Here is a 26715-nt window from a genome sequence, read left to right as displayed (position 1 = left end):
CTCGGTGTCATCAGTCAATATGGAGGCTTTAAGTGTCTAACTGGCTGATCTAAAGCCTTTCTGGGTTTTACGCTTAGTATCTGAATGGGATCTGCTCTTATGAACAGTTAGCGCTTAAATCTGGTTATGAAACGGGGATTTGTGTCGATCAAGGCAAGGACGTATAAATACGTTTATTTTTATAACTTTTTGATCCAGGGCGGATTGCGATGTTATGTTATGTTACGTTAGTTACGTTACGTTACGTTATGTTACATATCTCGCGTCTACCAATAATTGAACTAACAGAAATAAAAAATATCTTACCAGGCACGTCTCCGTATCACCTTAATGTCAATAAATGAAATGAAATAAAGTGTCTACATGTAATGATAGTTTACAGAAAAGATATGCTATGAAATAGATGGAAATATTCAAAAAGGAACTTGTGTTCTCAGTGAGCATACACAGGATACTGTGTATAGTGTCGTGCCGTGCAGATGTTAGTTCTCGCTAAAAATGTTATTCGTGTAAAAAAAGAGGTGACAATTATATGTATTCTCCCTCTCATATGAACTTATAAAACAAGACTGGACATGGAGTACAGCAAAGTACAAAAAAGATAAATTGATTTATTTCAGTATATAAAATACATGGTATGGTACAACACAAATAAAAAATAATCAAATATCACATATACAATGACTAGGAATTAAAACATATTGAAAGACAATTAAGAATCATTACTAACATAAAATACCAATAATTGCAGAAAAATGTACCAGGACATGTATTCATATTATCAGGATGACACAAAAAGGGGACTGCGAAACCCCTTATTTCCGATGTGGTCCTGGATGAATGATGACATGTCCTAGCAAGGTACAACAACTTTGTAATAAATGGTGGTAACTGGAGCATGTTTTTCAGCAGTTTAAAAAAGTATCACAGTAAAGTTAGGAATCACAGTATTAACAGAAAAGAAATGTAACTACAAGCAATGTAGAAGATGATTGTTTACTGAAGCCTTGAACTGCTGCATGTTTGCAGAATTTTTAACATTATGTGGCAAATTATTCTACAAGGAACAACCATTATAACAGAATGACTCTTTACCAAATCCTTTGACTTTAGGAATACTGAAGCATGACCCTTTACTAAACCTGATATTGTGTCTATGTACAGAACTGGTTCGAGTAAAATACTCATTCATGTAAGATGGGGCAGAACCTGGATGTATTTTAAAAACGTGCTTTAGAGTTATTTGTTCCACTCTTCTTGTGACAGGTAACCAACCCTACTGTAAGACGTGTTCTGTATCAATATGACTTCTTTGATCAAGTCTAAGGACAAACCTAATGATCTTGTTTTGAGTAACCTGGAGCCTATTCTTCAGACTCTGAGAAATATCCTAGTACCATACAGAGAAGGCATAGTCAAAGTGACATTGGATCAAGGACACGACTAACATTTTCTTAATGTACAATGATAAAAACTTTTGCTTTCTGCACAGAAACCTAAGTCTTGCATTTGCTTTTCTAATGATTGATGTAACCATAGTTTCATAACTCAAATGAACTACGGACTAAGATACGCTAACCGAAAGGACGATGCAAACTGAGTAGCGATTAACACAATTAGTACCTAACTGAGACGTCACTCAAAGATGTAAAATAAATAACAAAAAAGCTATATTAAAAGACTATAAAAACTAATGAAGATTGTCAGATATCACAGCTAGTTTGCAAGCAAAGCATCACATATAAGCAGGTGAAAGAAAGCAAAACGAGAAGAAATAACTAGAAAAAAAAGTATTCTACTACTCCGTTCCACTGACTGCAAGTGGAAAAGAATGAACTTAACAATAGCATAGTTAGTATATTCATCAACGATTCATACAAACACAAGCACGTGAATATAAAGTTACAAATAAATGAGTACATCTACATCTTACGAAACTCTGTCATCAGTTTGACCATTATGTTTCGGCTAGTGGCAAGAAAAAGTGAAAAAGCAATTAAGCTAAGCAGTATAGATATAGTAGAATAGTAGAATAGGCAGAAACAAGCAAGTTCAAAGTAAGAGAATATAAGAGATAGTCCCAAGACTGCGTCGGTTCCTCAGCGACAGACCAACCCGGCTAGCCGCGGTAGAGCCTAATTGGAATTCACCCAACCGGTACAGCTCTGACCATCCTAGGTTCTTAAAACTGTCTGGGCGGGTTTGCAACTGGATGGTAATCTTTGTAAGCTCCTGCCTGAAGTGTACCAAGTCAGGAGCCTCGGCTTCTGTTGCCGGTAAAAAATGCCAAGTATGTACAGTCCTTGGAAAGAAACTGTACTTATAAGTGTTTTCGATGGTAGTTGCCGCAGTTTCATTGATGTTGACACCTTGTACGTGTAGATGCAGGTTTGATATAGGCAGAGGCGTCTATATCAATTTGATTGTTTAGAATCCGGTACATCACGGCGAGTTGGATCTTGGTGCGCCTGGACTCCCAGCTCAGGTCGTTAAGCATATCTGTCACGCTGCTGGTATTCCTGTAACGGTTGCAGGTCTATCTAGCAGCTTTGCGTTGCCTCATCTCCAGCTTGGATATTTGTTGTTGTGTTTGGGGGTTCCAGACCGATGCGCAGTATTCCAAATTGGAACGAACCATCGCGAAGTACGCGCTGGATTTAGTATCCATGCTTTGAATGCCTAATTGAATAGCGCACTCCGTTTGAGTGACATCTCAGTTAAATAGAAAGCAATGAAACACTAAGACAAACTAAAGTCATCGCAAACACAACACGATAGATACAAGAATGGTAACCTGCATATATTATGACAATACAAACCTTCACAGATAAAGTACGAAAGCACAAAAATGTCAAAGAAACTAACAAGTAATAAAATAGCTATGTAATAAATCAAATCTAAAAAGTGCAACTTGACTCTGCTACAATGTTAAAGTTATGGCAGGATCAAACTTTGCCACCTTGTCATATTTTTGGACTATTTGTTGCCATATAAACTTCATTTTGGTATAAGCAACAAAACGGAAGGACATACATATTTCTCCATATTACGATCCATCCACTTCAACTTCAAAGATATACTCTCTAACGCCTCTGTGGACATCGACTGGAGAGGATTAAAAACTGCACATGTATGGCAGAGTGAGGAACGCATCTTCAACTTGTGTACGTATGTGTTGTTAAAATGACTTATAAATGACTTATAAATGTCATACAATGTACAAGTTCAATGTGAAAAATAGTTTATGTAGGCCTACTTTAAAAGTTATTACATGAGGAGGGGACGGACATACTGACGGAGGGGCGGCTGGATAGATAGGGACAGACAGTAAGTCCCCTCCGGTGAAACTAATAAAATTTTATATAAATATATTACTTTTCACAAATCGTGGGGTTAATGCAGAAAGGAGATAAGTGCCTTCTTTATTCATATGGAGATGTCTCCTTTCTGCATTAACCCCACGAAATATCCTAACAAATTTAAGTTGGAATTCCCACCAATCCAGAAGGAATTAAATATAGTTAAGTTGGTTAGTTTTATTTTATAAAATGGTTCATAATCATGTTGGTGTCGATCCAAAACAATATTCGCTCCAATCATAAGACAATCTAGACATTACCATGACTTAGCTCTGCAAATACCTTCTACCACAGTTGACTACTACAGATACTCATTCTTCCCCACAACTGTGGTAGAGTGGAACATCTTACCATCTCATGTAGTCAGTGCTGAAACAATCTTCGGATTCAAATCAGCACTGGCTGCATCGATTTTCCAACCATAATTACTATAGATCTATATAGGGTAAATCCGTAGAAACTCGGACAAAATTCGAATGAACAAACTTGACAGATTGCTATACTTTACTAAATGGCGATAGCTTCCTTTGGATTACTTCCCTTTACTTATAACAGCATTAGTTTCCCATTTCGTATCCAATTGCACGGTAATATCTGAAGCATTCCGAAAAATACAAAGAAAATGTACCTTCGGGTGAAACGGCATGACTCGGACAGTGTAGCTGAAACTCGGACATGCTGTAGTAGAAACTCGGACATGTATTTTTTAGTTGTCAAAACTCGGACATAACACGATTTTTTTAAATGAACAACTGTAAGCGCATGGTTATCATAAAATAATAATACTTTATATTTAATTGTCTAGGGGTACGGATCCGTACCTCTAGATTCTGATTCTAGAAGTACGGATCCGTACCCCTTGACAATCCTGTTAGGTGTTTTCTAGGGGTAAATACGTTCTTTTTCCAGATGTTGTGTGTCATTTACGTCTTAAATTTTGTTGCAAATAAACAATCAAATAAGATTCAACCAATATTAAACCAAAACTTGAATCTAAATTGTTCATAGATACCAGAATTCTCCCGATTGTTCGAACCTAATAACCGAGTAACACCAAATAAATAACGAAGTATCGAACTGGCACAAAATGATCTTGAGATATGTTTCGACATACCATTTATAATAACGACTATGTTATCCAGCCATTCCGGAAAAAATGTCCCATTTCAGAATTGAAAAAATCAAAAAATTATGGTTTGCGGTTTCGTAGAATACCAACAATTTCATAATGTACAAGGTGTCAAGTTAAAAATCTGAAAATTCCATCCACCAACTGATTTGCGTTTCAAAGATATGAATATTTATTTATAAGGACTTAATATTTTAATGAAACAAATGACATAATAGAAGGGCACAAGCACCTTTCTACTGTTATAACAAATATTTATGTGGTACTTTTCATCGTCTTAAGTGTGATAACGGAGGTTAAAGCTATTTTGGGGACAATGGTATAAAATGATAAAATTTTTATCTTCTGTGGCTACAAAATAAATGATATTCATCCAAACTATGATTTGTTTGAAATTATTTAGAGGTAGTCTTTTCTATTCAGCAGTGTTCGTGCTTCTTTATCTCTTGGCGTGCTTCTTTATCTCTTGGTTATATTTATGCACCCTTTCGTGGGACAGCCAAAAAATGCAAATTTCTGCATGTTTTAGCTGACATTTAAGGTTTAATGACCTTCTATCTGAAAATTTCCATTTTTCAAAGACAGCACATATATATACTGATAATTCAACACAGTGAACATCCGTATACAGCTCTTTTTCTACTAGTAAAATGACAAGGACACATAAAAATGGCAAATGGGACATTATTTCTGGAATGGCTGTATCACATGTTTTCATTTCCTTCAACTCAGGTCCGTTAATTAATCTTAAAACAGACCGTTCTATGCGGATTATTTATTATCAGAATACAACATAAACGAGTACACATGCTTAACCAGTTTATTGATTCTGCTGAATTTTAAATAGCTTGATACTCTGGTGATTTTTTATTAACAGGTTATTTTACAGTAAATTAATAAGCACGAAATGATTCTCTCGTTTGTTCCTTGATAATTTTTTTTTCGGTTTGGAAGAAAAAGTAAATAATCAAGGGTGTCTGTAAATCATTTTGATTATTAAAGTTGCAGATTTTTATTGATATTTCATTTCATTTCGTTTGCTTTAACGTCGCGCCGACACAGTTATAAGTCAGATGGGGATTGTCTAGCTTTGCTGGTGGAGGAAGACTCCAAGAACACCGCCCCCCCCCCCACCCCCCCGTGCATTATTTCATCACGAGCGGGCACCTGGGTAGAACCACCGACTTTTCGTAAGCTAGCTGGATGGCTTCCTCACATGGAGAATTGAACGCTTGGCAAGACATATAATTAACGCTAATAAAATAACTTATAAACTAACTTAGCTAATAAGCGCTAATTAATGATTGGTACAAACACGATAATCTAAGGCAATTAACTTTTACACATTGATTAATAAACACCTTTGATAATGGCTGGGCATTATTGTACTTATTACAAACCACGAAATGACCACGTGTCGTTCGGTGCGTGGTGTGATTGACATCTGTCAGTAGCTAATTAACATACGACGCTCCGCCTACTGCTATACTTGCGCTTGTGCCGGCGAACAATATTGATATTCACTGGGATTTTGATTAAGGGACTGAACACTCGAACAAGAGACACACAGAGCCAAGCCGACGAACGGGGCGGGTCAAATACGAGTGTTTCCCGATTTTCGCGGGTCAAAACCCGGGATCTTGGGTCAACCGAACGCCCTGATTAAACTGTCTTTCCATATTTGGGGTCAGAAACATCTGACTTATAACTATCGTCAGCGTCAGAAAGGGTTTCAAGTTCTATCAATTAGAAATCGGACGTCGATGCGATTCATCTTGCTATTTGGAAAGCTGCATTTTTATTCGTCCGACTTTTAACTACAATGCAAAAAAGATAGTTAAACTTCGGACACTCAGTTTTTCTCAAATTTTACATTTATTTTCCCGTTTCTTTTTACAAAATATCATTTTTATTACATTTTCAATAATTATGGTTTCGATAAGACCATTTACATGGAAGCTTTTGCATGAATAAAATGACAATCACTGATTGCACCCAAGGATTCAAATGACCCGCCTTGTGATATAGCGCGAAATTTGGTATAGGATGTGTGTGTTACGTCACTGACTAATGTGTATACGTAAACGGTGCCAATGTAAAGATGAGGCAGCTGTATTATTAGATAAAGCAAGGGGCTATATGACACTAAAAATAAGCCTTTTGGACCTGTAACGGTGGATTTAGTTAGATAAACATGTTTTTCTGTTAACTGTCCGAGGTTCTACGATGTCCGACTTTCTACGGATTTACCCTACTTGTTTTTGTCCTGTTTTAACCCTACTAATATGTCTCTTTTTCTGCACAACAGCTTATGTATGTACACATGCTTTACATTTATGGCTATAAGGTGTTAGGTTTTGCACCTTTTTTATCACCAACTGTCAGGGAGTGCTAGGTGGACTGAGTATCTTGGGAAACCTGATAGTCTTTCACTTCTTACCCCCTCACCCCCACACACCCACCCAAGCAGAGCCAAAATGTATCAGTAATTGAACAAGGCCATTATCGTGAAAGAAGACGAAAGAAGTGGTTTACTAAGGGAGATAAGTCAGTGCGTACATAGACGACAACGCCTCTAGGAAATTAATCATAATACTTTATACTAAACCATATTGTTCAGCGGAAGTGAATGAAAATCAAAATAAATTCGAAAAGGTGTTCTTTTAACATATTTTGTGAGATGAATGTTATTTCAGTCCCACTCAGATAGAAAGCAATCATAATTTTACTGAAAATAAGGAATAAATTTGACTGTCGCATTATATAATATCATTTAACACTAAATTCTAAAACAGGCCTTCGTGCACTGGCGAGGCAAAATTATAAATTTATTTGATCTCTGCCTGGCACATGAGTGACAACACATTAATTTCACGTTGCCGTTATTAACTGACAGTATTACAGTTTTTTTTATTCTAACTTAATCCATCGTGTCCATTGAGGTATGGCAAATCCAAATTTCTCTCTTGCATAAGGCTATCCGAATGACGGGTGTGCCATTAACAATGTTCCCCGTGGAACAAAAAGAGTCCCCGTGGAACAAAAAGAAGGCGATATTTAACAGAAAACGACGAAGTAAACATGGTTTTAAGATGCAGTCAATAAACGAATAAATCTCACGGGACCATTAATACACAAAGAAAAAATGAACATTAAGCTCAGTGTGTAAATAGTTCATCAAATGGAACATTTATATTTTAAAATCCCAACTATATACTGCTTGCCTTTATTCTCTTGCTAGATCATAAAGTTAATTTATCAACATCAAACAAATGATGCAAACTATTTTAAATGTTATATTTTATCGAAATGTAAGTAAAGAAATGGTAATTAAACATTTTTACTCGTACCTTAAAAGAGGTCAATATATAAGTATGCAATATAGATTCTACATGGAAAATCAAGCAGATATCTGTATTTATGAAAGCGTCAGCCAGTTGAGTGAGACTGCTTTAAGAGACACCCTGTCATATGTGACCTTTTTTGCTTCTTCCCAAAGTCGGTCTCTTAAAACAGTCTCAACTGTATGTTGCAAACATGCATATGTAGTTGATGTCATTGATGATCATGAAAATGAGTGTTTGTTTTTTTTTCACTTGAATAAAATAGACTTTGTTTCGAAATTTTTGAAATGTTATTCCTTCATCTTTTACCATGAATGGAATTTTATAAGGCAAGAGTTTTTAATTAGTTGTTTCTTGGGTGCAATTAACAAGATAAACTGAAATTAAAAAGTGAAAATAAAAGTAGTCCTATTACAGTATGAAAAAAAATCTCTGTATTATTATTATTATTATACCAGATTTATATAGCGCCCTTTTCATGATCAATTTCACGTTCAAAGATGCTTTACATAGTTCAAATGCAGTCACACAGGGCGCATAATGCATCCTCTACTAGTACAGACACAGAGCGATCTGACCTGAGGGATAGAGTGAGACAAAGCCCCCACTACAGAAAGATCAGAAATCAGATACAGGCTTGTCCGGCTAACTTAGCCTAGCTTGTTGCGAATAGACAGCCTGATTCTTTAACGTGCCCAGTGTATAGCACTGATACATACAAGGATTGCCTGGGTTCCTGACCAGTACACCTCTAGTTGGGTGGGAAACACTGAAAAGCGTTTCTGAAAATTCCCGAGTAGCAGCCGGGGATCAAACCCCCGACCTCAGGATTGGAAGGCCAGTGTGCAAACCTCTGAGCTATTCGTCCTGCTGTAAAGAAATTTAAGATGAGCATCTACCCTAGGTGTCGTCCTGCCAAGATCTTTAGATTATAAAACTTTTCTGAGACCAGTCTGAAATGTGCAGCTACTGATTCATCACTTTGTAATCTGGCTATAATTTATCATGTATGCATCACACTGAAGACCATACTCTGATGTAAGTTTTATAAACTACAGCCTTCTTCAGAAGGCTACGACTTAATCTAGCGACCGGCAAAAATATAGGACTCCAATTTTTCATACTGGGACTCCCAACTTTTTCCAGGAGTCCCGGACTCCTACTTCAAAAATCTTAGCAAGAACCCTGTTTCTTGAGTGGTAAGAGTTCTTTTGTAGTCCTGCTGGCACCAGAACAGAAAGAAAATGCAACTGTTCATACCTACCCCTAGGCATACTATATAGGAACCATGGTCATGATTGGGAAAGTGCACTAACCCATTTCAATTGTACATTTCTCACCTGAAACACAGTTCGGTGAATGGGTACCAAGCATATTGAACAAGTGATAATTTATCTTCCATCATGCACCAATCACATTGTCTCAATATTTCATATTGCAGAGATACTCCACATATTTTATGCTTCTGTAAACGTTACAGAAAAAACTTGCGTGAACTTCCCTAATGAACATCCAGTCTAGAGGTCACAGCTGCAGTGTGCACATGTTAGGCGAAATGTAAACAAACAAAAACAGAATACAAAATATAAGTTTTACAATAAAATTTGAAATGATGAATGAAATTCATTATAGAAATGATTTTGAATTTGAAGTCATACATTGTTTTACATCTGTACTGTTTATTAAATTCATATTGGACATTTATGCTACATATACACATTTTAGCATACACGTGTAGTTTAATGACGACTGACATAGATTTTCACATCATTGACCAATCAGAATAGTTTTGTAATCTAGACCGGAACTTCAACAGTGAAGTTCAACCAAATTTTTTCTGCAACGTTAAAAAACTATAATAATTACCACTTGTTCAATATCCATAGTACACATTTACTAAACTGTGCATTTTGGGTATGAAATGTGAGTTTGAAATGGGTTGTATTTTCCCGTTCATGACCATGTTTCTTACAGTATACTTAGGGGTAGGGTATAACTTGTACAGATGCATTTTCTTTCTGGTCTGGTGCCAGTGGGTAGTCCTACATGAGTGTCAGTGCTATGCGTTTAGCAGTTGTTGGCCCGTATTCGGCCCCAAAAATGGCCAAACGAGTGCCCTGGTATGTACTGAAATGAATGTATTCTGTTGATTTGTTTAGTTGTTGACTGGTAAAATGGGAGTCAGAATAGACAGTTAATGATAAATAAACATCTGTTTTGTTATAAATTTAAGAAATATTATTTTAAGGATTTAAGATAGAATATAATTCAATATCAAAGATAATTTAGCTCTGATTTGACATTGTTATAATTCCACATAGAGAATTTCTATAGGAATACCAGACTGATATGTAGTCTTTGCTCTCACCTTGAAATTAGAGAATTTCTATGGGAATACCAGATTGATGTAGTCTTTGCTCTCACATTGAAATTAGAGAATTTCTATGGAAATACCAGATTGATACGTAGTCTTTGCTCTCAACTTGAAAAAGAATTTCTATGGGAATACCAGATTGATGTAGTCCTTGCTCTCACTTTGAAATTAGAGAATTTTTATGGGAATATCAGATTGATACGTAGTCTTTGCTCTCACCTTGAAAGTAGATGAATGATCATGGCAAATAATACTACCTAACTGAAATGTATTTTAACATACTATATTAACCTTCTTATAAGATTGATGGAGAAACGATGTTTTGAAACATTTTAAGTTTAACGTGACTTTATAGCTATAGTTTTATCTCATGTTTCAGATATTTGGCACATTTAGGTTCAGAGCAATAAGAGATGAATGAAGGAGCATGCATTTGCTTACCAACATAGAACCAGAAAGGTGTGTAGATATGTCTTTTGTATGTTATCAAAAAACAATGGAATCAATGTTTTCCCAGTAACCAGTGAATGTGTCCGAGCGATGTAGTGTTATAACAGATCCACTGCTATACTGTAAAAGCACATATTTTCGCTGGGTCAGAATTTTGCGAATTTGAGTATATTTGTGAGGTTTAATATTTGCGAAATTGTACAAATATTTGATTTACAATGTTCAAAATTAGCAGTAGTCCGATAGCCCGTAGCTACCGAATTTTGGCTTGGGCTACCGATTTTCCACAGATACAAGCACGGCCAGGCTACTGTTTTTTTATACGCCTGTTTGTAAAAACTGGACATTTTATGGGAACGCCCCTGGCGGGTGGACAGCGTCCACAGACATTGTCCTGAGCATATCTTCTTCATGCATGGAGGATTTTGATGAAACTTGGCACAATTTTTCACCATCATGAGATGGAGTGTCATGCGCAAGAACCAGGTCCCTAGGTCTAAGGTCAAGGTCAAAGGTTTTAAATTAAGGAATGACTTTGTCCGGAGCATATCTTCTTCATTCAAGGAGGGATTTTGATGTTATTTGGCACAATTGTTCACCATCAAAAGACGGAGTGTCATGCGCAAAAACAGGTCTAAATTCAAGGTCACACTTAGAGATCAAAGGATACAAGAGTGAAAAATTTTGTCCGGAGCATTTCTTCTTTATGCATGTAGGGATTTTGCTATAACTTAGCACAAATGTTCACTACCATGAGACGGAGTGTCATGCACAAGAACTAGGTCTAAGATCAAGGTCACACTTAGAGGCTAAAGGTCAGATACAAGAACGAACAAATACAAGAATGACTTTGTCCGCAGCATTTCTTCTTCATGCATGGAGGGAATTTGATGTAACTTGGCACAATTTACACCATCATGAGACGGAGTGTCATGCGCAGGTCCCTTCTTAAGAATTACTTTCCTTTGTTGTTACTTCAAATAGCTTATATTGTAACTTTTTCATTACTAGTCGTAGGGAATTATCGAGACCACTTTCCTGTAGTACAACATACATGCTACATCCAATTTTTAGGTGTATTTTGACCTGTCTCTATCTGGTAAGGATTTTTGTGTGGACTTTGAATTTATTTTTTTTTTTTTGTTTAAGATTAACTCCCTTAGTTATAACTATAAATAACTCATATTGTAACTTTTTTATAATTGACCGTAGGGAAAAACCAAGACCACTTTTCTGCGGTAAAACATAGATGTTACTTTCAAATTTTAGGTGTATTTTAGGTATCTCTACCTGGTAAGGAGTTTTTTGTGGATTTAGAAAAACGAAAGAATTACAATAATTACTACACAACCACAGAATTAAAATTCCATTAATTTTGCAAATACAGGTGCTAGTGTAAAGAAATTTGGTATGACGGGCGTATATTGTGACATTCTGGCACTCTTGTTTCCTAATGTGATTTAAAAAAAAACATGCTAGTTAAACACATATAGCATATTTATTTCATATCATCTCCATTAATAAAATTAATGCTTACAGACGTTCCATTTGACCCGGGACCCCGGGTACGGACCCGGGAGATTTTCATAAGCCTTATTGTTCAAGAATGCATCACACACCAAAGTCCAGATTGAGGATCGCTTATTGAATTATTGAAACTGTATGAGCATGCTCTATTAGCTGGTCAGAATCATGAGGGAATCGAATTCAAACTGTTCCATAAATGCTTCCAAACAAGTGATTAAGAGTTAGTCAGAACACAGTCATGCAGAAGATCTAAAAACTTTCACAAATCTGAAATGCAAACCGGTGCCGCTCACTTTTCCTGTTAGAAGACGGTTGGAAGACTGTTCCGATGCATTCGATTTCTGTTCTCCTTCTAAGAATCTCCAGTCGAGCATGCCCTAAATAATATGGTTAATTTCTTGAAGTATTTTTAAGGTGTGAAACCAATTGTTTTATGGTGCAAAATTGAGATATTTTATGGTGTTTAAAGTTTAGGCTAGTGAAATTGGTGTCAAGCTTGGAAAATTTCCTCTCTTGTAGCCAGAATGGGGTAGTGGATACAAATCCGAAATTGTACACTGGAATTATACAAACAGTGAATATTTACACTAGGATTAATTTTCGTTAGATGTATGGTCTCGCGTATATAGCGGAAATTAAACCCTCGCAAAAATTTCAGCTTTCACAGTATTCTGTCACTTTGCTATGTACTGATATAATATAGCAGTATAATTTTGTAGTCTTAATTCCGCTTTCCCTGTAAACCTTATGTAACAGAATACCAACTTTGTAGACTTTGTTTCTTACTGGTTTTAACTGGCTTTTCAAAGTTAATGATTTAATGATACAAGCCCTTTAGGTAATGAAGTAGGTTGCTATGAATTGTAGTAAACATGTTTGAAAGTATGGGAAAATTTTAATGCCCAGTATTGTCCATCAAAACCCTGAAAAAAGTGGTTAAGCATAGGCTTTATATACTTTGGTAGGAATATGTGTATACATGATTTAGATAGTAGGTAAAAATAACTTTTTGTCGAGCCCGCTTGCAGAAGCGAAAAAACATAGTTGTCCAAATTGGATGTTCGATGTATGTGCGTGTGTGCGTCCGTCCGGATTTGTTTGTCCGGACCATAACTTTGACATGCATGGAGCATTTATATTTGGCATGAGTGTTAACCTCAGTGAGACGGGGTGTCATGACCAAACCACAGGTTCCTATCTCAAAGGTCAAGGTCACTCTTGGAGGTCAAAGGTTAAATTCAATAATGACTTTGTCCGAAGCATTTCTTCTTCATGCATGGAGGGATTTTAATGTAACTTTGCACAAATGTTCACAACTATGTGAAGGAGTGTCATGCGCAGGACCCTAGGTCTAAGGTCAAGGTCACACTTAGAGGTCAAAAGGCAGATACAAGAACGACTTTGTCTGGAGCATTTCTTTTTCATGCATGGAGGGAATTTGATGTAACTTGGCACAATTGTTCACCATCATGAGATGGAGTGTCATGTGCAAGAACCTAGAATTACTTCCCTTTGTTCTTACTATAAATAGCTTATATTGTAACTTTTTTATTACTGGTCGTAGGGAAAAATCAAGACCACTATTCTGTAGTACAATAAAAAAATTTATGCATGTTACATCCAATTTTGAGGTGTATTTTACAGTTGGAGGTCAAAGGTAATGTCAGATTTTATCCAGCCTATAACTTGACAAGCATTTTGTTTAACTCAGTGAAATGGACTGTCTCAGAGGTCAAGGTCACAGTTATGGGTTAGAGGGTTGGCTCAACATGTTGCCCTTGGGCATCTAGTTAATACTGCTAATTGCTTTTATTTAGAAAATTTAAATGATACACATCGGTTACAAAGCACCTTTTTAACATAGGTGTAAACTGTTAATAATGAAACAAGAGGGCCGTGATGGTCCAGTAACGCTCACCTGACTGCTAACGTCAAGATAACACTAATGGCTCAAACATGCATTTAAAACTGTATATGCAAATTTTATTATGCCCCCCTTCGAAGAAGGAGGGGTATATTGTTTTGCAGATGTCGGTCGGTCTGTCGGTAGGTCGGTCGGTCGGTCGGAATGTAGACCAATCAGTTTCCGGATGATAACTCAAGAACTCTTGGGCCTAGGATCATGAAAATTGATAGGGAGGTTAATCATCACCAGCAGATGACCCCTGTTGATTTTGAGGTCTGTATGTCAAAGGTCAAGGTCACAGTGACCCTGAATAGTAAAACGGTTTCCGGATGATAACTCAAGAACCCTTGGGCCTAGGATCATGAAAGTTGATAGGGAGGTTGATCATGACCAGCAGATGACCCCTATTGATTTTGAGGTCAGTATGTTAAAGGTCAAGGTCACAGTGACCCTGAACAGTTAAACGGTTTCCGGATGATAACTCAAGAACGCTTAGGCCTAGGGTCACAAAAGTTGACAGGGAGATTGGTCATGACCAGCAGATGACCCCTATTGATTTTGAGGTCAGTATGTCAAAGGTCAAGGTCACATTGACCAGGAACAGTAAAATAGTTTCCGGGCAATAACTCAAGAACACTTGGGCCTAGTGTCAGGAAAAATGATAGTTAGGTTGGCACTGACCAGCAGATGAACGCTATTGATTTTGAGGTCATTAGGTTAAAGGTCAAGGTCACATTGGCCAGGAACAGTTAAATGGTTTCTGAGCTTCTTGTCCAAAACCTTAGGGCCTAGGGCTTTGATATTTGGTATGCACAATCTAGTGGTCCTCTACCAAGATTGTTCAGATTATTTCCCTGGGGTCAAATATGGCCTCACCCCGGGGGTCACATGGTTTATATAGACTTATATAGGAAAGAAAAAACTTTGAAAAACCTCTTGTCCAAAACCACAGGGCCTAGGGCTTTGATATTTTGTATATGAAATCATCTAGTGGTCCTCTACTAAGATTGTTCAAATTATTCCCCTAGGGTCAAATATGGCTCCGCCCTGGGGGTCACATGGTTTACATAGACTTATATAGGGAAAAACTTTGAAAATCTTCTTGTCGAAACCACAAAGACTATGGCTTTGATATTTTGTAATGTAGCATCATCTAGTGGTTCTCTACCAAGTTTGTTCAAATTATCCCTCTAGGGTCAAATATGGCCCCACCCCAGGGGTCACATGGTTCATATAGACTTAAATAGGGAAAAACTTAGAATCTTCATGTCCATAACTTACATCATTTAAATTTGGACCACATGTATAGTTTTGAGTGGCAAGATGAACCTTGACATGAGTTGACCTTGATCTTGACCTAGTGACCTACTTCCACATTTCTGTAGCTAGAGCCTTCAAATTTGGACCACATGCATAGTTTTTTGTTCCGAAATAAAATTTGACATTGATTTTGACCTAGTGACCTACTTTCACATTTCTCAAGCCACAGCCTTCAAATTTGAACCACAAGCATAGTTTTGTGTACTGAAATGAACTTTGATCTTGAGATTGACCTAGTGACCTACTTTCACATTTCTGAAGGTACAGGCTTCAAATTTGGACCACTTACATAGTTTTGTGTTCCGAAATAAAATTTGACCTTGATTTTGACCTAGTGACCTACTTTCACATTTCTCAAGCTACAGCCTTCTAATTTGAACCACTTGCGTAGTTTTGTTTACCGAAATTAACTTTGATCTTGAGATTGACCTAGTGACCTACTTTCACATTTCTGAAGCTACAGGCTTCAAATTTGGACTGCATGCCTTTTTTTGTGTTCTAAATTGAAATTTGACATTGATTTTTACCTATTACCTACTTTCACATTTCTCAAGCTACAGCCTCAAAATTTGAAGCACATGCACAGTTCTGTCTACTGAAATGAACTTTGACCTTGAAATTGATCTAGTGACCTACTTTTACATTTCTCAAGCCACAGCGTTCAAATTTGGGTCACATACACATTGTTTTGTACCGAAATGAAATTTGACCTTGATTTTGACCTTGAGATAGTCTGGAAATTTGGAACATTCAAAAATGGCTCAGTGGATGGCGCCAAGATCACTCTATAATCTCTTGTTAGGTTAATAGGTTAAAGGTCAAGGTCAGATTAAACCAGAATGGTAGAACTTTTGTTTACAGTGAGCATATAATTTCTGTTCCTTGTGCAATTACTGAATGCATCAAGGGGGGCATTTCGTGTTCGACGAGCTCTTGTTGCTTTAGTTTCACAAGAGGGCCATGAAGGCCCTGAATGGCTTTCCTGAGGACAGGAAGTAAGTTTCTAAAATTGATTCAGAAATGTAATTTGCAAGCTAGTTTGCACATAAAATCGATAAAGTCAGCCATTTTAATCAGTAAGTAAAACTGTAAATGTGATGCAAATGTCACTGCTGTATCTTCAAAAACAGAAAGTAGTTCAGTAGGTCAAGGTAAATGTCATCCAAGTTACCCCTCTCAATCAGTAGGCAAAACTGTATATATAGTTCAAAAATCACTGTTGTATCTTCAGAAACAAGAAAGTAGGTCAGTAGGTCAAGGTAAATGTCATCAAAGTCACCCGTCTCAATCAGTAGGCAAAACTGTATTTATAGTCCAAAAATCACTGTTGTATCTTCAGAAACAAGGAAGTAGGTCAGTTGGTCAAGCTGAAATCTACTGACCCAAAATGAATGGGGTCATGTACCAATCAAAACAAATGAGCCTATGAAAATTGAAGATACCATATTTAATGTATCTTAAATGGAAAGGCAATGTTGTTCTTGTGTTAATTCCGTTGTTAAAGAAGTAAAAGAATTTTGAAAATTGGCTAAAAAATGAGAAAGTTATGAGCATTTAAATATTTGATAAAAATGGTAGCCATTTTGTTTCCAAGGCAACAAAAAACAAAATGGCGGATTTGTTAAATTTTTAGATATGTATCTGAACTGTATTTACTTATTTCTGTAAAACAATTTCTCTACCTTTTCAAGCTGTAATGAAAGGAAATACCATGTTTTACACCTTACACTCGAGAAACATATATAATTAATCTTGATAAAACGTCATTTGCTAAATAAAGAATTCAGCAGTTTGTAAATGACGTCATAAACACACTAAAATGGCTGCCATTTTCTTAAATTTCAAACTGCCATATCTTTTTCAATAGTTATCCGATTTTAAAAATTTGTTCAACGTTATGAAAGGCTTGAGGATGGCTTTCATATAGAATTAACTTATTATCAGGCTTTCCTTGCCCTTAAAGCTTTGGAGTAAATGTTTTCATATTTAAGACACCTGTGACCTTGACATCTAGCAGGGTAAAGGTTAATGAGGATGTTTGTGTTTTGTACACTAGATAGACATCCTCTTTAAACAAATATGGATCTATAACTTAATCATGGCTAGAGATATCTGTCTTTTTGACAGACTATGACAGATTAATGGGACATCTGTGACTATTTCTAAGAATCATAGATTGATTTTGTCAAATTCCAGTAAAAAATTCCATGAGAAACATACTGCCTATAAATAAATGACAAACTGCATTTTTTGTCCAAATTTACAGTATTTATTTAGTTTTGTGTGATCACATTTAAATTCCTTGAGTTTCTGTGACTAATCCCTTTCAGGGAGACAGGGTGGGAATTACCAGTTACTAGTAATTGAGTTTGCTTGTTTAAATACCACCAGTAGCAGTTACCATAATCACTAACTTTAATTATCAGGAAATTCAGCCCTGGAAAATTTCAGTTAACACCCCTTCGAATAATAAATGGTACTGCCCAAATTGAAAGATGGACCAGTCCATTTTAGAAATTTAGCCCGCAAAGGGTTAAATGCGCTGAATCATACGGACTGACAAAACAATAAGATTATTTCTTGTCTGATGAAGTATTGTGTTATTCGGCCGAGGAAGTCTTTTAAAGAGAAAATAAAAATATATGTCACTTTGTGAAACTATAATATGATTTCATAAAGTTTATGGTTTTGTTTACTGTTACCTGTTCCTGGAATTCTGAGATGTTTGCGTGTCTCTTGAGGTAGTGTTTCAGCTGTAAACTATTAAAGTGTTGTGTCTGTGTAACTTTGTGCACAAGATTTAGGATATCCACTGTCATTTAAAAAAGGTAATTTTAATTTTACCAAATATGCAGTTTTACATGTTATCTTCACCAAATACTGATATTTAATACATTACTGTTGTTGCTGTTGTGAATTTCGTTGACTCATTTAACCCTTACAGCCTGCTGGCGGCAAATGATTCTGCCTTTGCGACCAGTGCAGTCCAAGATCAGACTGCACATCCATGCAGTCTGGTCATGATCTGCACTGTTTGCCATTCAGTCAGTATTTTTCGGTAAACACCCCTTTTAATAGGTAATGGTACTGTCCATATTGAAAGATGGACAAGTTCATTATAGAAATTTAGTAGGCTAAAGGTTAATAATATCGTCATCTTGTCTAAATGTAGGACTGGTGCGTATTTTTCAAGATTAGCTTATCCATAACTCTCCAAGGCATTAAATGTTTGTGCCCCCCCCACCCACCACCCCCCATTTTTTTAAGGTTAAGTGATTAAAGTTGCCTTTGTCCATCTGTATATACAGTCTGTCATTCTGAATTTGTGTTCAGTGCCTGATGTTATGACTGGGATCTCGCATGGCTAGACCAGAGTTATGGCCCTTGACTTAGTCAAAAATATGCATATAGCTAGAGACAGGAGTTGGGGGACTAATGTCTTTAATTTGTTCCAAGTTTCCAATAAAATGTCCTAGCCGGCCCATTTAGCTCAGTAGGGAGAGTGCATATCTATGGATCATGGGGTTGTGAGTTGATCCCCGAGCAAGGCATTATAATTAATATGTTGTCTGTGACGATTTGGTAAGAGACATTGTGTCTGAAATCATTCATCCCCACCTCTGATTCATCTGGGGAAGTTGGCAGTAACTTGTGGAGAACAGGAGTTTACTGGTACAGAACCTAATTGGTGAACTGTTGGCTGTTACATAACTGAAGTACTGTTGAAAAATGGTGTAAACAGTAAATAGAATGTCATTTCTTTGGTAATTAGATCAAAGTTGCCAATTCCGATATGATTCTATGTCATCAGTGAACAAAAATATTAATAATGTCTCTTAGGTGAGTAAAAGTCTTGGTGTGATATCTTGTACAATCAGAATCTGCCTGAAACTGAGTTGTGACCTCATTGCCATTTTGATTCTGCAGGTCTCTTTGAGGCAACAGTTGGAAGTCACAGTTGTTAGGCAAGCTACTGTAAAAGCAGAAATTTTCACAAGGGTTTAATTTTCGCTATCTTTGCGAGGCCCTACATCTCACGAAAATTACCAGTAGTATAATTCAAACTAAAGAAGGATACCATTTTTAACAATTTCGCGAATATTAAACCTCGCGAACATACTCAAAATTTCAAATTCGCGAAATTTTGACCCAGCAAAAATATGTACTTTTACAGTAGATGTCACTTTGTTATTCCATTGATTTATAAAAATTAATGGCTGAGAAAATTGTATGCATGGAGGAATTGTTTTGTAGGTGGAACTGTTTCTCACTGAACACTGTGGAGAGACAGTTATCATTAATATTTCATGTTTTTGTTGTGACTGGAACATTAGAATAATTTAAAGTTACAACATAATCCTGCTTACAGTTGGTATTACAAAGAGATGATAGAGTAATTATTGTATATGTCAGTGTGTGGAATATTAACAGTCATTCTATAAGGAAAGGTAAAGAACACAGCAGCAATTATACTGTTTTAGCTTGTCTGATTTTTGAAAAAATCTACGAGGTATTGTTGTCACTTGATCGTCGGTGTTAGTATTGGCATTTACTAAAAAAATTTGTTTAGGCCCATCTTTTCTCCAAAATTGTAAGAGCTACAGCTTTGAAACTTGTTTGTCATCGTTAGGTGGCTGTGTAAGCCAAGAACCATAACTCTGATATGCATTTTGTCGAAATTATGGCCCTTTTTATACTCAGTAAAAGAGTTTCTCGGTTAAAAGTTTTGTTTAGGTCGACCTTTTCTCAAAAACTGTAAAAGCTACAGCTTTGAAACTTTGCACTCTTGTTTATCATCATTAGGTGACTGTGTAGACCAAGAACCGTAACTAACTATGTGTTCTAATATTCTTATAAAGTGTCCCATTATTGGTGCCTTACAATAACATACTATAGAATAAGGGAAGTGGAGTGTCTTCTGTATCTTGCACTATCCTTAAACCTAAATTACTTGCATTCCTCTGATGGAGTAGGCTGTGTCAGTTACCAGTGGTGACTATAAATTTATACACACTAAAGATACTTAAAAAAACCATGTCTTAACCACTGAAAAGTTTGAAATTAACGGGAAACTTACAGCCTATCTGGTAAAAAATGGATGGACTGGTTTGAACTTACAGACCATTATCTGCACCAGCACAGACAAAACTATGTTATGAAGAGCTTTTAACAGTATATAACTTTATAACAGATTGCTGTTAAAAGTACTTAAAAATGCAAATTGCTTTTATAGGTCAGGGTTCAGGCCTTACTAGTAAAATCAGCCAGCCTCCATATTTTATTTGTGGCAGCTTTCAAGACTTTGTATTGTGATAATTAGAATTCTTCTCTTCATTTCAGATATTCTAGTCATGGGTTGCTACCTAACAAAGAACTTACCTCATGACCCAAATGGGCGGATCTTCAAGGTCTATAATGTGAACGATCTCGGTGCAGAAATCAGTCCAGGAAAAATAGAAGTCACTGAAAATGACCTCATATTTTACCAGAAAGGTAAAGAGCCAATCAGATGGCCATTACGTTGTTTGAGGAGATATGGCTTCGACGAGGAATTATTTTCATTTGAAAGTGGACGTCGGTGCCCCACAGGGTCTGGGATTTACGCTTTCAAGTGTCACAGAGCGGAGGAGTTGTTTAATCTAGTCCAAGAAGCAATACAGAATGTTGGTCAGAATGCACATCAAAATGCTCATCTCAGGGCTAGTCAGACAATGGTAAACGGTAACACTGTTGTAAATCCTCGCTCCACTAGTCGTCCAGCATCGCTGGTTGATCCTCACGAGCCAGGTGGTATTAGACTGTCTGGGACTGGGCGTGTTAATGTGGTACCTTATGATCAACACTTGTACATGAATCAAAATGGTAGTGCAGTACAGCAAGAAGATTCTTCTCCGAATTACGTTAACACTGGCGCAAATCAAATCGGCACTAGAAACGAGCCCATTGATGATGTAAGTGCTTTGATTGACTTTTTACATGATCCACCTATGGCTCCAGCTCCGCCAAAGCCTGACACTGTTAACTATGCTGACCTTGATCTTCCAAGGTCAACAGAAAACATATTTGATGCTTGTGATGGGGCGTGTGCTATGGAGCCAGTTGGGAATGGAAGTGTTTCACATGCAGATAATAGGGATAGTTACACAGGTTCTGAAAGTCAAAATGGGATAGAGATGGATGATGTACAGTTAAATTATGCTGACCTTGATGTGTTTACAGAAACTGCAGAGGATAACGGGCATCCAAACTATATAAACCTGGATGCTGAGGGAAGACTGAAGGATAAAACACTTGCAAATGGAAGACCGGATTCCTTGTCTATGAACGGTGCTATACAAAGTGAGACAATGAGAAAAAATTTGCTGGTCCGTAAACTCAGTATTGAACAGAATTACGCAAATGTGGGTGCTGCAAGTTTTACAAATATCCCTGACCCAAGCCCTGTGAGTATGAATCCTGCTGGAGGATTAGGCACACCTAATGGCAGTAACTCGGCACAGAGACTGTCTAACCCCGGAGAACTGAACTATATCGAGATAGACGTCAATAAAACTGATGGAGATGTTGCTCCCGGGGCAACTTCTTCTGCAATGTCTGTATCTTTCACAGTTCCAGACTCGCCAAGCAAGCGAACAGAGAGTTACGCAATGATTGACTTTAATCGCACTGTTGCTTTGTCAAATTCTGCAAAGCCTGTCAGTGAAAACGAGGAAGGATTACGGAAAACACGTCACAACAGCACAATAAACTGAGCTTCTGAATATATGTCTTTCTAGTAAAATAGTATTATGTTTCCCTAGTTAACTATTTATATGTGATTTGTGAGGGTTTCATGTTTTTTTCTGAAGGATCTCTCATTTCACATTGCATCAAAATTATTGAATACTTATGTTGGTTTTTATTAGCTCACCTGAGCACGAAGTGCTCAAAGGTGAGCTTTAGTGATCACCCTGTGTCCGGCGTCCGTCGTCGTCCGTCCGTCCGTCCGTCGTCAACAATTTGACTGTTAACACTCTAGAGGTCACATTTTTGACCCAATCTTAATGAAACTTGGTCAGAATGTTACCCTCAATAAAATCTTGGACGAGTTCGATATTGGGTCATCTGGGATCAAAAACTAGGTCATGAGGTCAAATCAAAGGAAAAGCTTGTTAACACTCTAGAGGTCACAATTTTGGCCCAATCTTAATGAAACTTGGTCAGGATGTTACCCTCAATAAAATCTTGGACGAGTTCGATATTGGGTCATCTGGGGTCAAAAACTAGGTCACCAGGTCAAATCAAAGAAAAAGCTTGTTAACACTCTAGAGGTCACATTTTTGGCCCAATCTTAATGAAACTTGGTCAGAATGTTACCCTTAATAAAATCTTGGACGAGTTCGATATTTGGTTATCTGGGATCATAAACTAGGTCACCAGGTCAAATCAAAGGAAAAGCTTGTTAACACTGTTGAAGCCGCATTTATGACTGTATCTTCATGAAACTTGGTCAGATTGTTAATATTGATGATCTTAAGGTCCAGTTTGAATCTGGGTCATGTAGGATAAAAAACTAGGTCACCAAGCCAAATCAAATGAAAAGCTAGTTTACACTAGAGGCCACATTTATGACCATACCTTAATGAAACTTGGTCAAATCTTGATGATCTATAGCTCAAGTTCAAATCTGGGTTAGGTGGGGTCAAAAACTAGGTCACTAGGTCATATCAAAGGAAAAGCTTGTTAACACTCTAGAGGCCACATTTATGACTATATCTTCATGAAACTTAGTCAGAATGTTAAACTTGATGATCTTTAGGGCAATTTTGAATCTGGGTCATGTCGGGTCAAAAACTAGGTCACCGGGTCAAATCAAAGGAAAAGCTAATTAACACTGTAGAGGCCACGTTTATGACCATATCTTAATGAAACTTGGTCAGAATGTTAATCTTGATAATCTTTAGGTCAAGTTTAAATCTGGGTCAGATGGAGTCAAAAACTAGGTCACTAGGTCATATCAAAGGAAAAGCTTGTTAACACTCTAGAGGCCACATTTTTGACTATATCTTCATGAAACTTAGTCAGAATGTTAAACTTGATGGTCTTTAGGTCAAGTTCGAATCTGGGTCATGTCGGGTCAAAAACTAGGTCACGGGGGTCAAATAAAAGGAATAGTTAGTTAACACTTTAGAGGCCACATTTATGACCATATCTTAATGAAACTTGGTCAGAATGTTAATCTTGATGATCTATAGGTCAAGTTTAAATCTGGGTCAGGTGTGTTAAAAAAACTAGGTCACTAGGTCAAATCAAAGGAAAAGCTTGTTAAGACTCTAGAGGCCAGATTTATGACTGTATCTTCATGAAACTTAATCAGAATGTTAATCTTGATGATCTTTAGGTCAAGTTCGAATCTGGGTCATGTGGGGGCAAAAACTAGGTCACTGGGTCAAATCAAAGGAAAAGCTAGTTAACACTTTAGAGGCTACATTTATGACCATATCTTAATGAAACTTGGTCAGAATGTTGATCTTGATGATCTTTAGGTCAATAGGTCAGGTGAGCGATACAGGGCCTTCATGGCCCTCTTGTTTTTTCTCTGCAATGAGAAAATGCTAGGCGAATGAAATATCTATAATTTTTACAGGGCATGTTTTCTCCCATTTAAAGGCATCTTCCCTTAGAAAATTTCTTTGAAATCATGCTTTTTTCAAAAAAAAATTTTTTATTGTAAATCAGGATTTTTATTCCCTTTTGCCAAAATAAGGAGCTAATTTTCAGCTTACCTGAGCACAAAGTGTGATCACAATGTGTTCTTCATGCTTTGTTCATAGTCAACAATTTGACTCTTAAAACTTTTGAGGTCACAATATAGGCCCAGTCTTTATGTAATTTGGTCAGAATGTCCCTCAGTAAAATCTCGGGTAAGTTCATTACTCTGTTATTTTGGAAACTAGGTTACTAGATAAACTTGTTAACACTATAGAGGTCAAATTTTCTTCCTGAAACTTTGTCAGAATGTTTGCCTCTATGAAATTTAGGTCAAGTTTGAAACTGGTTTACCTGAGAACTCAAACCAGGTCATTAGGTTGAATCATAGAAAAACCTTCTTAACACACTAGAGACCAAATGTTTTAGTTACTCTTAAAACTTTGACAGAGATGTTGTTTCTATGAAATCTAGGTCAAGTTCAAAACTGGTTTATCGGAGGTCAGAAACTTTGTCTTTAGGTCAGATTGTAGAAAAACCTTGTAAACACTCTAAACACTATATTTATGTCTCCCACCACACAGTGGTGTGGGAGACATATTGATTTACTCCAGTCTCTGTGTCTGTGTGTGTGTCTGTCACAAAGCTTGTCCGCACTCTTAAGTCGAACATTTCTCATCCAATTTTCACCAAACTTGAACAAAATGTGTTTGACCATAAGAGCTCGGCCAAGTTCGATAACTAGCCAAATCGGTCCAGGGGTCTTGGAGTTAAAGCCCTTGAATTACCAAAAATCAGCCTTTTTACTCTTGTCCGTACTCTAATTCAAACATTTCTCATCCTATCTTCACCAAACTTGAACAAAATGTGTTTGACCATGAGACCTCGGCCAAGTTTGATAACTAGCCAAATCGGTTCAGGCATTTTGGAGTTACGGCCCTTGAATTATCGAAAAATTGGCAGTTTTACTCTTGTCCGCACTCTTAAGTCGAACATTTCTCATCCAATCTTACCAAACTTGAACAAAATGTGTTTGACCATGAGACCTTGGCCAGGTTTGATAACTAGCCAAATCGGTCAAGGCATTTTGGAGTTACGGCCCTTGAATTACCGAAAAATCCGCCTTTTTACTCTTGTCCACTCTCTAAATCCAACATTTCTCATCCGATCTTCACTAAACTTGAACAAAATGTGTTTGTCCATAAGACCTTAGCCAAGTTCGATAACTAGCCAAATCCACCTAAGCACTTTGGATTTATGGCCCTTGAATTACTGATTGGATCCACTCATCCAGACCATATAATTGGATCCACTCGTCTAAACCATCTAAAGAAACTAGACATTTTACATAGGGGCAGTTGTGGGAGACATGTGCTTTTCTCAAAAGCATCTCTAGTTTCCATTTGATTTTGATAAAAATTGTCAGAATATTTGTCTCATTGAAATCTAGGTCAGGTTTATAACTGGGTTACCCGAGGTCATAAACTAGTTCACACAGTTAAATCTTTAAAAAAAAAAAAGCAGTCTAGAGGTCACATTTTCTGCTTGATCTGTGTGATACTTCATCAGAATGTTAGTCTGTTTAAAATCTGGGATAAATTTGTCAATGGGCTGAAAAAACTAGGTCTGTAGATCAGTTCTTTAAAAAAACACGTTATATCTGGATGATTTACATAAAACGTTGCCAAAATGTTTGCCCCTATGAAATCTGCTTTAAATAATATGATAGAAATGTTTCTTCAGTGATCTTCTACAAAGTTCGATAAAATTATTGCAGGTTTGGCGAAAACTTGACTACCAGAGAAGTTAGTAACCTTTTCATAAATGTATACAATTTTTACTATATGCATATATATTGTCAGAAAATTAATTAACACATTTTTAGCCCACCATCATCAGATGGTGGGCTATTCAAATCACTCTGCGTCCGTGGTCCGTCGTCCTTCCGTCCGTCAGTCCGTCCGTCCTTCCGTCCGTTAACAATTTCTCGTTATCGCATCTCCTCAGAAACTACCAGGGGGATTTTGACCAAACTTTGTCAGAATGATGTATTGGTACCCTAGTTGTGTCCCCCTGAAAATCAGACTGGTTCAACAATTTTTTAATAAGTTATGGCCCTTTGTTTATTTCTATAATTTACATAGATTTATATAGGGAAAAACTTTGAAAATCTTCTTGTCCAAAACCACAGAGCCTAGGGCTTTGATATTTGGTATGAAGCATCATCTAGTGGTCCTCTACCAAGATGATTCAAAATATTTCCTTGGGGTCTAATATGGCCCGCCCCGGGGGTCACATGGTTTATATAGACTTATATAGGGAAAAACTTTGAAAAACCTCTTGTTCAAAACCACAGGGCCTAGGGCTTTGATATTTTGTATTTGATATCATCTAGTGGTCTTCTACTAAGATTGTTCAAATTATCCCCCTAGGGTCAAATATGGCTCCGCCCCAGGGGTCACATGGTTTACATAGACTTACATAGGGAAAAACTTTGAAAATCTTCTTGTCCAAACCACAAAGCCTAGGGCTTTGGCATTTGTAATGTAGCATCATCTAGTGGTTCTCTACCAAGTTTGTTCAAATTATCCCCCTAGGGTCAAATATGGCCCCGCCCT

General features: G+C 36.9%; 1 protein-coding gene across 1 annotated transcript; it reads left to right on the top strand.

Moving 5' to 3' along the window:
• The first annotated feature begins 7102 nt into the window (after positions 1–7102).
• Positions 7103–25974, top strand: LOC123551695 (fibroblast growth factor receptor substrate 2-like). Its single transcript, XM_045340802.2, has 3 exons — positions 7103–7143; positions 10586–10665; positions 20750–25974. Exon 3 carries the CDS (start codon positions 20761–20763, stop codon positions 22159–22161), a length of 1401 nt encoding a protein of 466 aa, XP_045196737.2. The 5' UTR covers positions 7103–7143; positions 10586–10665; positions 20750–20760; the 3' UTR covers positions 22162–25974.
• The last annotated feature ends 741 nt before the right edge of the window (positions 25975–26715 follow it).

This window comes from Mercenaria mercenaria, chromosome 4, assembly GCF_021730395.1.
Source record: "Mercenaria mercenaria strain notata chromosome 4, MADL_Memer_1, whole genome shotgun sequence".
In the NCBI taxonomy this organism is placed as follows: Eukaryota; Metazoa; Mollusca; class Bivalvia; order Venerida; family Veneridae; genus Mercenaria; species Mercenaria mercenaria.
This window is presented reverse-complemented; position numbering and strand designations above follow the sequence as displayed.

Coding starts and splice junctions, on each gene's coding strand:
- LOC123551695 (XM_045340802.2), top strand. CDS start 20,761: ATGGGTTGCTACCTAACAAAGAACTTACCTCATGACCCAAATGGGCGG.